This window comes from Neolamprologus brichardi, chromosome 16 (assembly GCF_056152115.1).
Source record: "Neolamprologus brichardi isolate AB-2024 chromosome 16, ASM5615211v1, whole genome shotgun sequence".
NCBI lineage: Eukaryota > Metazoa > Chordata > Actinopteri > Cichliformes > Cichlidae > Neolamprologus > Neolamprologus brichardi.
In genome coordinates this window covers 14,188,576-14,205,211 of record NC_142119.1, presented here as the reverse complement: position 1 = coordinate 14,205,211, position 16,636 = coordinate 14,188,576, and the positions used below count along the sequence as shown (strand labels likewise).

The following is a 16,636-nucleotide window of genomic DNA, read 5'->3' as shown; positions in this document are numbered from 1 at the left end:
GAAAATAATTTCTCATTTCCCTTTCAGCTACGCAAATCTTTCTCCATCTCTCAGCGGCGCACATTGTTTTGTTTTTGTTTCTTCTCTGCTTTGAAAATACAGAAACTTTACATCATTCCTTGTTCCAGCCCACGTTAACCCTATGGTTACAGATGATATACTACTCAATGCTGTGGTTTTACTGTGATTTCAAAGGTTTAAAGCAATCACTTGAAGTGCAGCAACACCATCTGAAACTACAACACCCTCTGCCAACCTAAAACTACAGCAAAACCAAAACAGCTAAAAGTTATAGCAGCACCTTCTGTGTTTAGCTTTTTCTGTGCTTGCATTTTTTTCTTTATGTGAACAAAAGCCTATTAAACTTTCCTTCTGCCAAGATTACACAAGTATCACACAGTTTCAGGCAGAGGTGTGTCAAAGGAAAAGCCCAACAATGAGTCTTCACTTTTATTATTGTAACAAAACATGATTAGAATTATTTACAGGAACACAAAGAAGAAAAAAAAAAAGACAGACATTAATGAACTTAATTTCTTCTCTCCGGGGATGTCAGGGACTTTACATGAGGACTGGCGACTCATTCAACATATTTACCGAGGATATCTGCATCACGGAACAGGAAATAGTCCTATGGGAGAAAAGACAAGAAAAAATTAAACTAATTTCAGCACAAAAGCGTGGACGGAGTCTGAGGAAACTGCACCGCACCTTGTCATCCAAAATGACTTTAGTCCCACCGTACTCTGGTAGGAGAACCTTCTCCCCAACCTTCACGCTCACTGGATGGATTTCTCCCTTCTGAAAGAAGGAGAAAAACATGTTAGGCATGAAGTAACACCACAGTTGTTACTGAGTCTTTTATATTTAAAACTCAAGAAAAATCTGTATTTTTGTTTTACCCTATAATTTACAAGAAAACACAGTCATGCAGTGGATGGCCACATGACACGTAGCTTTCCTAATCCTAACAGCTTTTTAAAGGGCAGATGACTGAGGATCTGTGCTTCAGCAGGAGTCCTGTTCACTACTGTGTATTTGGAGATATATTTTTACTGCAGTTTTCAAATGCATCATTGAGAGAAAAAACCTAGGTTAGGTTAGATCAGGTCTGAAGGTCAACCCGACACTGTGACTATGTTAGCAGTGCTAACCCAATTCTGTAACCAGGGTTCAGGAAATAGTAAAGTCCAGATTTTATTCTCTTAATGCATCATATTTAAAGGTGCAGCACCTTCAGAAAACTAAAACCAGAAATTCAAAAAACTATAACAGACTTTATTTTGAACAGTTTTGCTTTTGCAGGAGCAACTGTGTATACAGAAATAAGAGTCGTGCGCATAAAAAAAATTATGCGCAGTGTGTCTAAAACAACCTGCATCAGCCTAACCCTTTAAAGCAGGGGTGGGTTACTCCAGGGCTCAAGGATCGGGGTCCTGCAGGTTTTAGATGCGTCCTTGATCCAACACAGCTGATTCAAATGGCTAAATAACCTCCTCAACAATTCTCGTACTTCTCCAGAGGCCTGGTAATGAACTAATCATTTGACTCAGGTATGTTGACCCAGGGTGAGATCTAAAACCTGCAGGACACCAGCCCTCGAGGCCTATAGTTGTCCACCCCTGCTTTAAACCCAATCAGGGACACTGAAGGATAAGCAATAACTATAATATTGGAATCTTTTCAAAGTAAAACCCATCTCAAGCATGATATACTGATTCATAACTGTCTTGTTTTGGGGGGGAATAAAGTTTCTGTTTAAGAGTTCTTAATTTAATTATTGTTTTTATTAATGTTATTGTGAATTGTGAGATTTTCATGTAGTTTAATACCAACTGCAAAAACAAGCTTTAGTTTATAAAATAAAACAAAAACCATACAGTCTTCTTGTAGCAGCTATGCTATGTATGCTTACCTGGGTGACAGAGCCAGGTCCGACTGCCACCACTGTAGCCTGCAGCACTTTGCCTTGAGACTTCTCTGGCAGCATGATGCCCCCTTTTGTTACCGTCTCTGCTGTGAAGCGCTCCACAAGCACCCGGTCAAACAGAGGGAGGAATTTTCTGAAAGCCTGGAGACCACACAAAGACAGGACATATTAGCACGACTATCACACTATGTTTAGGTGAACTGGGCAGCTAATGATTCATCATTAGAAATATAAGTTGGGGGAAAAGAAAAATCCTACAAATTTGACTCCAAACTTTTAAGTTGGCTCTCTTGTGTAACACGCCCCTGACTTATGTGTTATGCACCAACTATACACACACACTGATTTGCTGCAAAGGTTTTAAAATTTGAACATTAACTAGATTCAGTGCTTCACATGCTTACAGTTAAGTCAAACTGTAAGTTAATACAGAAACGTGCTGGTTATAATGCATGAGTGAATAATAAGCTGCTGGGTTTGAGTTAAAAAAAAGAGGGTGGAGGTTAGCGACAGAGGCAGCCTTTGTCAATCAGTTTCCCCTAAACTGAAAATTAACTTTTCCTCATTTATCTACTTGAGTCTGAAATCACGAGGTAGGGCAGCAGCTGCGCAGCATTTCAAAGAGACACTGATCAACTTTTTTCCGTCACGACTTTAAGGACAACATTTGTTTAAAAGCAACTGCATGAGTGACCTTCAGTAAAGGTCATTTGTGACTGTGATGGAGGAGGGTGATGGAGTGGGACTGGTCCCAGTTTGATAAGTAGGGAAAGGAGGTGGAGCTTCCACACTATGTCTGAGGGGTCCAGGCCAAGGACTCTTCACCTCTCCACTGATAAAACAAACTAACCAACATCAATCAGCCCTGAGCCTGGATCAAACATCCTCCTGCTCACTGGTACCAGATAAAATCCAAGGCCAGTCGAAGCAGCTTTCACAAAGTTCTTAACAAGTTGCATAAGCTCATTATGATTAGCCCCACATTTCTGTCAGATGCACCAACTTTTCTCCTTATACTTTAGCCACTGATAGTGTTTTGATTGGCTTATGACCTGACAAGAAAACCAGATGTATACTAGACATCTACATTTTAAATTGAGTATCAAGCTAGTTGAGGATCTAGTTTTGGTTTCTACTTAAACAAGAGTTCAAAAGAACTACCCACCTAAGTGTCTCATAACATTTCAAGATGGCTGACCAGTGGCAAGACTCAATTCTAGTAGTAACCTGTTCTATACAATGAGTACTTTTGATTTTGTACATTTTTAAATATTAGCATTACCTTTACTTGTGACAATGTTTCTACACAGGGGTGATGCAACTTTTCCAAAGCAAATGTGTACAGACAAGTATAACTCCCTCTACACTGATAAGCCTTTAAAGAGTCTTACTGCAGTAAAAAGCACTCAATTTTCCTCAAATACGGTGGATAAAGTACTTGAGTACCTCATATTTGTCATGAATGCAATCTGAGTGCATGCTGCTGTAAAAACTACTTTCAAACAAACTAAACTTCCGCTGCTCTTGACTCAGAGGCCAGTATTGGATGTCAGTAGTAGTTCAGCAGGAACAATGGGACTGCCTGTCGCTCCTCACTAAATCTCATGCCTGGAGGTTTGTGCCCTTGAGCTTGACGGTAAACGCAAACTTGCTGCACCTCGTGTGTGTATGTGTGTGCGCGCGCGTGTGAATGAATAAATGGCTACACTAAGTGCAATTACTTACCTTTTTACTTAAGCTAACAGTGCGCTCATAGCTGTACTTGTATACAGGTCTTATGATCCCTCATCTAGGTTTAGGCTTTGTGGCTTGCCATTAAGACAAACGTGCATTTATTTAAGCTCATTCTTAGCTCCCTTGCAGCGTGACCTTGTCACTGATGTTCACTTTAGCTAACATGCGGCTAAGAATAATTAAAAGCTGGTCAGTTTATTTAAACCGTCTACTGACTGCGTCACCTATATCAAAGAACTCGGCGGTGATTGACGCTCGTTTTTTGTTCGCCTTTTTTTAAATTAACCAGGCACCTTACCATTTCTGGACGTGTGTGAGGTCTGAGAGCCGGCGTGGATCTGCACCCCGAATCCTTGCTGAGCGTGAATATGGCACGCTGAAGGATATCTCCACGTGAAGAAATATCCAGAATGCGCATGCGCACTAACCAGCCCTGAACTCGTCAGGCGCAACGGAAAGTTCTAGTACACCCAAGGCCAACATCAAAATATTTTTTAAAAGCGCACACATTATTTAATAAAAGTAAAACATGTACGGGACATTTTCTAAAACTGCTTTAGTGACTTTTCTGTCTTTGAAACACTCCGAGCTGAGGCAATGTTGCACAATGTCAACTTTGACCCTTTTTTTTCCGCCAATGGCACGCCAGAAAATTCTGGAACCGTCTGCCCAGGAACGAGCATTAATTTATAATTCTACATATTTCTATCCTAATCAGCCTATTTTACACACTGTTTTGACTTTATTTTATCGAGAACTATAATTCAAGTAATAGTGTGCCCGCACGTCATTATGAATTTTAAAAGAAGAGCACTTTTATTAGGTAGTTATGGTTTATACACAGTCTGGGCGGGCCGGTACATAACCCGGATGTGCTAGGCCATGTGCAGTTCTGTCTCCGTTACTCCACACGACTGTTCTCTCCTCCAGTCGTTATATCATTCCGTCTTGCGGACCGGCTAGCAGCAAGCCTTTACCTCAACTCACAGGTAAGTGTGGACACTGCTGCAAGTGTCTGAAGCTACTCAGTTTACGTTACAGCCCGTATACTCGCGAATAGCGCTAGCTTTTATGTAGAGTACAATCTGCGCATGCCGCTCAGGAGGATCGAGTTTGATAGCTCTGCGCTAACAGATTTCTTCCCCTTCTAACTGCAAGGACATGCGAGTGTGACTACAGACTTTAACCGACAGGCCAGCTGTCACTGTGCTCTCCTTGTAAGTGTATTGTCTCGACTGTTAAATGTGCTTTGCTCGTGTGGAGTAAGAGGAAGATAGCGAGTGATTAAAAGCAGTTAAAACCTCCCATTGAGACCGTGTATGAGCTGAGCAGGGATGGAGAAAGCACTTCCACACGTGCTTTCACAAATTTGACCTTGTGACGCACGACCTGAAGAGCGCACGCGTGGGGTGGACGTTTCTTAATCCAGTCGCGGTTAATGCGCATAGAATTAACAGTCAAGAGACTGAAGCATTTAGAACATCTTTTAGTCAACTATCACATATTTTTGAAGTAGTTACACTTAATTGATTTTTTTTTTATATTCATCTGCACTGAATTTACTATGGTTATTGGTCGCTCAGTAGCTTAAATACAGCTTAACCTCAAGTAATTACAACAAGAATGGGGATAAAGTCGCGGGGGTGGTGTTGTACACGACTTTTAAAAACATGGATAATCTGGGGTTACAATCCTGTGGTCCTTAGACCTTAATAACAATCCATGGTTGTAAACCCCATTTAAAAATCGCCGATAACCGACAAGGGGCTCTTGCATACTACTGCTGCACAATTTAAACTCGTAATAGCTTGTTGTTCTTGCAGTACTCAACAATTTACAATTTCTACTTTTTGATAATTGATATGTTACTCAATGATTAAAATATGGTCATTATTCGCTAAGCAGATGTTAACTGGCGGACTGAAGTCACTGACAGGTTTTCCTAACATGTTGGCTCTGGGGCTACCTTGTCATTTTTACTAACCCCTTAATGAATGTTAAAGAATGTTTCAGGCTCTTTTTTTGGTTTGTTCGTTTGTTACAAGGACATTACACTGCTACTGTTCTATCAAAATTTTAATCGAATATCCTCATATGTGGCTGTCATTTTTCTTAGAAACAAAAATCAGGTGTTTAAAAAAAAATAAATCTGGTAATTCTTTGTTTTTACATTCATCGGGCCCCAATATGTCCAAATATCAAAGAGAAATTAAAAACGCATGCCGTGGAAGAGTTCGGGTTTTAGGAGGTTAATGAAATATCTTCCAGTTTCAACAACTTAATTGACACATTTTCAGATATTCTGGCTGTCAGATTGTGTTGTTCAACTATTAATAAAATGTATTCAGCTGCACCTCTCTTTACTTTTAATATGTAGGTAGGTAGGCAGGCCAAAACCAGTATTGGTAACACTTAAAACCATTAAACTTGCAGATTAATGATAAATCCAGGGGACTCTGCCCCCTTGTTGTTTAGTACAACTGGAGATGTTCCTTTATTCATTCATTCACAAGTCTCATGTCATGCCGTCTGCGGCCACTAGGGGTGTACTTATTACATATGCGAAGAAATGTAATTAAACTTTGGGATACTTGGAGTATTATGGCCTAACCTGTGTTTTCCTGCCACAGACATGTTTCGTTTAGCCACAGTCATGAGGCAGGTGAGGCCTGTGAGCCGGGCACTGGCTCCCCACCTCACACGAGCTTACGCCAAGGATGTGAAGTTTGGGGCTGACGCTCGTGCCCTCATGCTGCAGGGAGTGGACCTGCTGGCTGATGCCGTGGCTGTCACCATGGGCCCAAAGGTAACGCCCCCTTTGATTTTTATTTTTTTTTTTTGGATTTTTTTTCTTGAATATTAGACCAGTTTTCTAGGAGACTGTACAGAAAGATCCTTAATATCTTACACTGAGTGTTGGTGTAGGCCAGGGGTCTGCAACCTTTAAGACACAAAGAGCCATTTGGAGCCGGTTTCCATACAAAAGAAAACACTGGGATCCGCTAATACGTTTTGACATCTAAAATGAAGATAACACTGTATATATTGTTTTTTACCTTGTGCTTTGTGTGAACAACTAAGGTGTGTTGCTTATGAAATCCATGAAGTGCTACAGAGAAAATCACATTTTATTCATGTAATTAACACATTTTGAACTCTTAAAGAAATATAACAAAAGGAAAGACACCCAGCTGAACTAAAATGATCCATGTAGCAAACAAAAACTGTTGTAAGCTGCCACCCTTATATCGCCTTTGGGCTTTTGGAACCTTGACCTGACTTTTAAAATCTAATTGGGGAAAAAAAGCACTATGCTGCTAAAAAATGAAAAATAGATATTTGCAAAATTCTGCCTAAATATGTATTTTACCTGGTTAATGTGTGTGGCGGGGCGTGGTCTGCAACGCTGCTGCAGCGGAGGCGGGCGCACCTGAGCTGCACCTGCAATCACACCTCGCCACCTTAACGTCTGTGCTCGCTCTCCTGTTGTGTTGGTATGTGTCGGGCTGTGAGCTGAAAAGCTATATGTGTCGGCTGTATGCGTACAGCAACCGTGTGTGAAAAGTGGTCAATAAAGAGATGCTGAAAAGCGTGTTCATGCAAACATCGTCGGGTCTGCCGTGATATGTTTACAATTGGACTTCTGCTCCTGAACCTCTGCGCACAGCGTCTGCAAATCGGGGCTGTATGAAAGAACAGCTGCTGACATAATGTGGATCCGAAGATCCATAATTGGCCTACCTGGGGTTGAAAGTCTCGATAAATGCACAGCGTTTTGGCGGGTATATCGGCTTCCGCGAGTGGGACTCTTATTTTGAGCAATGAAAAAATACTAGAATATAATTTTATTTTTATATTTCAATATTACAATAATCTTCCAATTTAGAACTACAAGTTAAAAAAAGAACTAGCATAAATAAATAATACACTTCAGCTAAATGCTTCTAATTTATTTTTCCAAACCACGCGGAGCCGCAGTATAAGGACTATGACTTGATGCCACAAAGGGGTACCCTGCCCTCCACAGGCAGAGAAGGGAAATCACTGAATTTCTTGCCAATAGCAGGTTTAATTTCAGCAAAGAATTGAGATGTATTTGGATAAATAAAGCAGATATGCTAGCCTAAGTCCTTCATCAGCCAAGTGTTAAACAAAATGCATTAATCATTATGCTAAATGCCTCTTGCAATGCAACAAATAGCATAGACTTAAGAAAATACTGGAGATGAAAGTGATTATTTGTCTTTGTGAAACATATGTGCAGAACTTTTTACCTCACAACTTTCTGGCTCGTTTCAGGGTCGCACTGTCATCATCGAGCAGAGCTGGGGCAGTCCAAAGGTCACCAAGGATGGCGTGACGGTGGCAAAGAGCATTGATCTGAAGGACAAGTACAAGAACATTGGTGCCAAGCTGGTGCAGGATGTGGCCAACAACACCAACGAGGAGGCCGGCGACGGCACGACCACCGCCACTGTACTGGCTCGCGCCATCGCCAAGGAAGGTTTTGACAACATCAGCAAAGGTGCGAACCCTGTGGAGATTCGCCGAGGTGTTATGATGGCTGTAGAAACCATCATCAACGAGCTGAAGAACCTTTCAAAGCCCGTCACAACCCCCGAGGAGATCGCACAGGTATGGTAATGTTTCTGCTGTCTCCATAAGGCCTCAGGCATTTGGGATTTGAGCTTTAATTATGAGTCTGCTCTTTCAGGTTGCTACAATCTCAGCCAATGGAGATGTGGAGATTGGCAACATCATTTCTAATGCCATGAAGAAAGTTGGCCGCAAGGGAGTCATCACCGTCAAGGTTGGTTTCAGAGGTTTCCTCCTTCTGGAGAAAAGCTCATTTACTCGTCCAATGAACATTTACTGTCTGATTTTTGAGGACAGCTTGTAAATGTTTGGTTCAATTTGCCAGGATGGGAAGACTCTGCATGATGAGCTGGAGATCATTGAGGGTATGAAGTTTGACCGCGGTTACATCTCACCTTACTTCATCAACACTGCCAAAGGTAAGGCTCCTGAACAGGTTTCAGCTGTGCATTACTGCTCACTAAAAGTTTTAACTGATAAACCGGTGCTGTGCACTCATTATAAAATGACCAGTTAGTGTGAAAGGCTTGTAAGAGTCCCACTGTCCTCCTACAGGAGCACAACAAACAAACCGTATCTAAACTATTTATCCTCTTTAGTTGTTGCCATTTATCTCTTTGTAGCTGCCCGACTAGAATGTCTAGCATAACATGTTAGTTTTTTAAATTTTTATTTTATAGGTTTAGACACTTTGTAAATGTGTTATTTCATGTAATATTGGTTTGCACCACCAGGTGGTGCAGTCAGCCCAGACAAGGTATTTGTATTCAGTGGTGACTTGGAAAATAGGCAAAGTCCATTGAGGTAATGGGGTTAGGGCTAAGTAAAGCGTCTAAAGTTCAACAGCAGTGTGCTTCCAAAAACATCTCAACACACTGACTTGTTAAGTGCTGCCCCCTGCTGGAGAAAGTGTATGCTTTGCAGAAGGTATTTGGAAAGGGAAAGGGCGAGCAGCCCAGAAGATCATCTGACAATGTTTTAAACACAAGTCATTATCTGTGACAGTGTTGAAACGGTTTGCTTTATTGAATCGTTACAGTGTTTTCACTTGCATCCAAATATAATCTTTAGAGACAAATTTGAAGTGTAAAAAAAAAAAAGGGAGAGAGACAGAAGCTTGCTTTCAAACTTGTCTGAGGTTGCAGTCGTCCCCGTCTAACATCGATACTGTGTGCTGACTGGATTTAACAGTAAAACATGCAGGTTTTGTAACCAATAAACTGTGAATGGTTTTCATGTGCCAAGTCTTGTTTCTTCCTGTTTCTACCAGGCCAGAAATGTGAGTTCCAGGATGCCTACCTGCTGCTGAGTGAGAAGAAGATCTCCAGTGTCCAGAGCATTGTGCCAGCTCTGGAAATTGCCAACCAGCACCGTAAACCTCTGGTTATCGTGGCAGAGGACGTGGATGGAGAAGCTCTAAGCACCTTGGTTCTCAACAGGTACATTGTTGTTGTGAGGACTGAGATGCTTGTTAACTGCTTAAGGGGGAAAAAATGGAAACTACACTGAGGGAACTTTGAATGTGTAGTAGCTATTTATTTATTTTTCATTTCTTTTCAGGCTGAAGGTTGGGCTTCAGGTGGTAGCAGTTAAAGCCCCAGGCTTTGGCGACAACAGGAAGAACCAGTTGAAGGATATGGCCATCGCCACCGGGGGGACTGTAGGTTCTGATCAGTCTTAAGTGTGGCAACTCTTTATAAATCTGAACTGCCATCTGATGGTATATTGTTCTTTGTGTATCTGGAGGTGTTTGGGGATGAGGCTCTGGGCCTGGCTCTTGAGGACATCCAGGCTCATGACTTCGGCAAGGTCGGCGAGGTGCAGATCACTAAAGACGACACCCTGCTGCTGAGGGGAGGAGGCAGCTCGGCTGAGATTGAGAAACGGGCGGCAGAGATCGCCGAGCAGCTGGAGAGCACCACCAGTGACTACGAGAAGGAGAAGCTCAACGAGAGGCTGGCAAAGCTTTCGGATGGAGTTGCCGTGCTCAAGGTTGGATTCGGCACCATTTGTGGATGAGTGGTTTTTCCTGTGGAGAGGCAAAGCTGTGACACCTTTGCTATATTTCAGGTGGGAGGAACAAGTGATGTGGAGGTGAATGAGAAGAAGGACCGCGTGACAGATGCTCTGAATGCCACCAGGGCAGCTGTTGAGGAGGGCATTGTTCCTGGAGGAGGTTGTGCCCTGCTGCGCTGCATCCCCGCCCTCGACGCCCTCAAAACTGCCAACTCTGACCAGAAGATCGGTAAGATCGTGCTTTGGCCTCTTCTCGGTAACACCCATACTCCTAGGGTTACATACGTGCTGCGGTTTTAACCAGCGCCTCGATCTAAACAGGTGTGGACATCATCAGACGGGCGCTCCGTATTCCTGCCATGACCATTGCCAAAAACGCAGGCGTGGAGGGTTCACTCGTTGTGGAAAAGATCCTGCTGGGATCCCCTGGGATGGGCTACGATGCCATGCAGGGAGAGTACGTCAATATGGTGGAGAAGGGCATCATCGACCCCACAAAGGTACAGCTCAGCCAATCACATTCACTCGCAAGATGGATGCTATATAGATTTTTGTTTTGGGGGGGTTTTCATGGCAGATTATGGAGGAGCTTTAACTTTTTATTTCCTCCTCTTACAGGTGGTGAGGACAGCACTGATGGATGCTGCAGGAGTAGCATCTCTGCTCTCCACTGCTGAGGCTGTCGTCACAGAGCTCCCCAAGGAGGAGAAGGAAATGCCAGGGGGCATGGGAGGCATGGGTGGCATGGGCGGTATGGGGGGTGGAATGGGTTTCTGAGCCACTCCTCCTGATCTTTGTGTACAGACTCAATCAGGAGCTTAGTGGAGCTGGAGAACTGCCCCCACCGAGCTCTGCCCACAGTGATGGACGGACTGACGATGAATATGTCAGAGATGCAAATGTTTGATAAATGCTCAAAAGACTTGAGAGCCCACAGAGTCCACCTGCTACACTAGAGTCCTCCTCAAACCTTTTCCATTAGCACTTAACTCCTTGTCAAATGCTCAGACTTAAACTAATACCAGTGAAGAAGGAAATTCAGCAGTGTTCATATTTGAGGATGGTTCCAGTTTATTTCTACCTGATGTATTTCCCGTGTGGGTCTTTAGATTATAAACTTTGTACTCACTACATCTGTTGTAGGGAAACAAGGAGTTAAACTTCTAAACTCCAGAACATCTGGGTCTCCGTCCTCTTGTGTCCCTTCATCGGCTGTCTCCTCTGAGTGAGAGCGGCCTTCTTCACGCCTTTGCTTTCCAGGGACCCAGCTGTACTCAGAAGCACAGCTCTCACCTGCTCATCGGGAGGCTGTGTTTCAGGTTTCATGTTGGGTTCACATGGGATTGCTTTCCATAAATGGAGGGTATGGGTTTTGCACAAGTCCAATGTTCTTTGAAAGGTAGACGGCCTGAATTTCTGCCCAGATTTACAGTTTAGTGTGGCAACTCCTTGTTACCCTGAACCTCTACGACACAATCCAAAATGAGTTTGACAATGAGCTACAAAAGGGAAATTAGCAGGGTGGAATAAACTGTAACTATCCTTAAATGGACCACAGAGCCTCAGCATCTGTCCTTCACTCGTGTCTTTTTTTTCTTTTTCTTTTTTTTTAATTATTTGTATGTGTTGTCTGTGATTGACTTGAATTCATCTGTGATTGAATTAAAGCAGTTTTCGTACATACACGAAGCCTTTCTCCATCTTGTCTTGTTACAACTGGACAAAGAGTGCCTAAGTGACCAGAAGTGGAGCGTCGTCAGGAGCCCGTGTAGTCTGAATGTTTACCGAGTCGCGTTTCTGCATCAGAGTGTACAGCTGATTGTATGTGAGGGGCTCACGATCCTTTGCTACGGAGTAGATGTGAAATTCTCATTTCCTCCATCGTGGCACAGCACTCACAGAAAGCAACCGGAGAGTGATCTTTGTCTTGCTACTTTATTCCAAACAGCAGTGATGGTTCCACTACTCTTTTGTGTGGATGTTAATTGTGTTTTGTTTTGTTTGTTTTTTAAATTTTCATTAATAAACTCTTATTCTGATGTGCAGATTTGTTTGTTTCTGCTATGTAGTCTCCACAAGTCCGTTTGTTTCCTTTAGTAAAGCAAGTTGGGGTTAAGTTTGTCTTCTCAACCATAGCTCACCTTCTGTTCAACCATCCAGGCAGAAGCTGAAGATGTCTTGCTAGTACAACCATGAAAACGATACAGATGAAACTTGTGCATAAACATTAGCAGATGGAGGTTTAAGTACAGATTTCTGCATACAGTTTGTCCAGTTGCTCCCACCTGTTTCCAAACCATTCAGGCCTTATTGTTGCAGAGAGGTTACTGTATCCAGAGTGTTTTGCTACAGTAGTTCCTGTCAAAGTTGGCTTTAATGTTTAACCTCAGTCAACGGCTAATAATCGTCACGCTAAGTCAGGAATGGCTCTATAACTTTGGGACCAAAGTGAGCACTCTTTGCCTCTATGAAGCTGTTGGGACCATTTAGAAACCCAGTATGTCCCCATCACCAGGCCAGAGGACCTCAGAATACACTACAGGGCTTTTTTTTTTTGTCAGCTACTTATGCTTTGGCAAAATGTCTCTGACCCACCGATGGTATTATGTACAGCAGGGGTGGGGAACTCCAGGCCTCGAGGGCCGGTGTCCTGCAGGTCTTAGATGTGTCTTTGATCCAACACAGCTGATTTAGATAGCTAAATGACCTCAACATGTCTTGAAGTTCTCTAGAAGCCTGGTAATGAACTAATCATTTGATTCAGGTGTGTTGACCCAGGGTGAGATCTAAAACCTGCAGGACACCAGCCCTGGAGGCCTGGAGTTGCCTACCCCGATGCACAGCTAGACTGGAGCTGTGTCACCCACATGTGATTAAAAGGTGTCCTAGTTTATGGCTGAACCATTTATTGTGTTAAAAACTCAGTTCAATTCAAGCTTTTCTTTATATAGCATTTGTATAGCACCAAATCACAACAACAGTTGCCTCAAGGTGCTTTATATTGTAAGGTAAAGACCCTACAATAATACAGAGATATTTCCCAACAATTGGATGACTTCCTATGAGTAAGCACATGGCGACAGTGGGAAAGAAAAACTCACATTTAACAGGAAGAAACGTCTGTCAGAACCAGGCTCAGGGAGGGACGTCCGTCTGCCGTGATGGCTGAGAAGACATAAGTTAGGCTTTAAACAATTGTTATGTTTCCATTTAGCATTTTTTGCCTTTAAAACAAAAATACAAACCTAAAGCTATTTTACCATCACTTTATTAAGCGAATGAGATGTTTTATTTTTTTTTAGAATCTCATCATAGTACAACACTTTGCAAAAGTCTTGAGTTACCCCTCATTTCAGTGATTTACTCAAGTGTGCAAACATACATGGAAATGCAGTTTCTAAGGCAACAACAATCCTAAAAAGACCATCTCGGTATGGCCACCTTTATTTAGGAATAATCCTCTGGGTTTCTTTCAGGGGCTTCCAAAGTTCTGTAGATGCTAGCTACACACTATTTCAGAAATGGTCTAAGGCACAGGTGTCGAACTCAAAGCCTCAAGGGCCGGTGTCCTGCAGGTTTTAGATGTGTTCTTGATCCAACACAGCTGATTTAAATGGCTAAATTACCTCCTCAACATTTCTCGAAGTTCTCCAGAAGCCTGGTAATGAACTAATCATTTGATTCAGGTGTGTTGACCCAGGGTGATATCTAAAACCTGCAGGACACCGGCCCTCGAGGCCTGGAGTTCGACACCCCTAGTCTAAGGGAAGCTCTCAATTTACCGCTCAGTCTACGTCCCTACCCTCACCTGTGGTCATGAGCTGTGGGTAGTGACTGAAAGAACGAGATCGCGGATACAAGCCGCAGAAATGGGCTTCTTCCTTCAAGTGGCTGGCCTCTCGCTTAGAGATAGGATAAGATCAGCCATCTGAGAGGGGCTCAGAGTAGAGCCGCTGCCCCTCCACATCAAAAGGAACCAGTTGAAGTGGTTCGGGCATCTGACAAGGATGCCTCCTGGGTGAGTCTGGGCATGTCCCACCACCTGGAGGAGGCCCCGGGGCAGACCCGGGACATGGGCCTGGGAACACCTTGGTGTTCCCCCAGACAAGCTGGCGGAGGTGGCTGGGGACAGGGAGGTCTGGGCTTGTCTGCTTAGGTTTAGGCTGCTGTCCCCGCGGCCCTGGATGGGTGGATGGATAGAATGGACTGGTAATTATATAGCACCTGTCTGCTAAAGTTGAGCACTCAAAACACTTCCTCCTACAAGTTCACCCAAACACACACTGAGACTTATTTATTATTTAGTTGATTTATTATTTATTTATTCAGTATCTAAGGATACTTTGACGTGCTGACTGGAGGAGCCACAGATCAGGTCACCAACATTCCAACTGGTAGATGAGCATGATGTCATGAGAGGGGGCGTGGCCAGGATTTCTGGTTGAGGCGCCATCTTCCTGGGCCAAACTAAGCTCAAGCGAAAGCAGCCACATCAGCCATGGTTTGTTCTTGCTGTGTGGTCGGTTGTAATGTTAGATCGCACGACTGGTGTTGTGCCAAAAAGTGATTTCCGGTATTTACCAAAAACTGATTGCTCGTATTTAAACTGCTATAAGTAAGTGTTGGCCTATATTATGTAAAACATATGTCAAATGCATCCCTTATGGATTACATAAAGTCATCTTGAGCCACAAACAACATTCGTGTAACAAGGTAGAAGCCGCAATCAGTTTTTGGCAGTGACTTTTACCTTTATTTATGCAGTTAAAAAAATCTCATTAACATTAATAATGTCTTTTGTAAGAGTAAGCTGGCCAGGAGGACAGCAGAAATGGCAGCAAATATTACAATAGTTCAGTAAAAATATTTTAAGTGGGGATAAAGGACCGGATTGGTTATAATGTAAGTACAATAACACAGAGTTGTAAAGATACTTGAAAAACAGATAATTTTTTTAATTCTATATATAACCCCTTTGTAAAGTCTGTTTACAAACATACGTAAAGATATTACACATAAAAAATACACAGAAACATTGGAAATCACTTTTTGGCAGGCAATCACTTTTTGGCACAACACCTGCAAGGGAATAAGCTTGAGAATGGATGTTTTTATTTTTTCCCCACCTGGAAGCAACATGAGGGAGCTCATATAGCAGACCTTACCAAAAGAAGGCATCTAGCCTGGATAGCAGCTGTGAGACGAGCTGATATCCAGTTCTCTTCCATCTCCAAATATCTGTTGGTGCTCCAGACATTTTCATTCCGGTAAGTTCTAAATGTGTTCAAATCACTCTTTATAGTCTATTAGTTTTATTTTATGCACTCTGAGGTCATAGCAAATTAGAACAAACATCCTAATGAGTGATTTTGCAGAACTACCTTCTATTTAAAGAGTTGCTAATTATTTGGCATTATTGCAGCAAACCAGCCAATGAAATGGATGAAACACATCGTGACCGGGTTCCAGCGCTAGTAGTATTAGAAAATATAACGTTGAATCAATGTCAGGTTTCAACATTGATTCAACATCAAAACCTGACGTTGTTTCAACATTAAAAAAGGGTGCAAGGGTGACGTTAGGTCAACGTTACACTTCAACGTTGATTCAATGACATCGCCTGATATTGACTCAACATTGTTTCAATGTTTCCTTGCTATCTGGGTCGTCATTCAAACAAAGGTAAGTCAGCTCGAGTTCTGTGAGTAAAATGCGTTTGATTTTCCCCCGAACATTCAAATTAGTGCAGCATAAATTCATTCATGAGGGGGAAATTACAGTGAACACGTGGAGGCTGTTAGAGGGATAACATAGTGAGTTCAGTGCATTGATGTGACACTGTCCTGAAGGATTTAGTTATTCTGTATGGTTGTCTGTACGTCGACGTACTCATAAATCTTGTATCCAATCTTTGGTGAATTGGATGTGTCCCTCCAGAGATTTATAATTGGGAAACTGGTTCACCTTGTACGCGCTGACTCCACAGACAAGGTACGAGAATATATCAGGCTATGTCAATAGCGGTTTGGTCTTCAGGGTTTCTACTCCACGGCCGTATTTCATACGGGTCCACATTTCCAATGCACGCTATTTTCTGCAAGTACCGTCTCTTTCACACATCCGGACGCAATCTGTCTCTGTACCGTCCTTTTTCGTTTAAACTGCTTTTAAGCATGTTTTTAGCAACCGTCCTTCCAAAGTGTGTTTGTTTTGATTCGTGGCCTAGGAAGATGGCGCCGCGCTCCCACAATGCATTGGGTGTGACGTCAACTCCAAAGCCTTATCCTTGCACTGTATGTTTTTCTATCTCATTTCAATGCACTGGCAGTGTGTTCGGGATCATTGCCATGCTGGAAAAGT

The 16,636-nt window shown here is 42.7% G+C and overlaps 2 protein-coding genes across 2 annotated transcripts; one reads left to right on the top strand and one right to left on the bottom strand.

The window, feature by feature from the left end:
- Positions 1-436: 436 nt before the first annotated feature.
- Positions 437-4,097, bottom strand: hspe1 (heat shock 10 protein 1). The gene is made up of 4 exons (XM_006805824.3): positions 3,963-4,097; positions 1,916-2,071; positions 712-801; positions 437-631 (listed from the first exon to the last, which is right to left on the bottom strand). The coding sequence occupies exons 1-4, from the start codon at positions 4,080-4,082 to the stop codon at positions 581-583; spliced, it is 417 nt and encodes a 138-aa protein (XP_006805887.1). The 5' UTR covers positions 4,083-4,097; the 3' UTR covers positions 437-580.
- Positions 4,098-4,523: 426 nt separating this feature from the next.
- On the top strand, positions 4,524-12,321 carry hspd1 (heat shock 60 protein 1). The gene is made up of 11 exons (XM_006805820.3): positions 4,524-4,653; positions 6,295-6,470; positions 7,964-8,299; positions 8,379-8,474; positions 8,586-8,679; positions 9,531-9,699; positions 9,821-9,920; positions 10,007-10,252; positions 10,331-10,505; positions 10,598-10,776; positions 10,895-12,321. The coding sequence occupies exons 2-11, from the start codon at positions 6,297-6,299 to the stop codon at positions 11,051-11,053; spliced, it is 1,728 nt and encodes a 575-aa protein (XP_006805883.1). The 5' UTR covers positions 4,524-4,653; positions 6,295-6,296; the 3' UTR covers positions 11,054-12,321.
- The last annotated feature ends 4,315 nt before the right edge of the window (positions 12,322-16,636 follow it).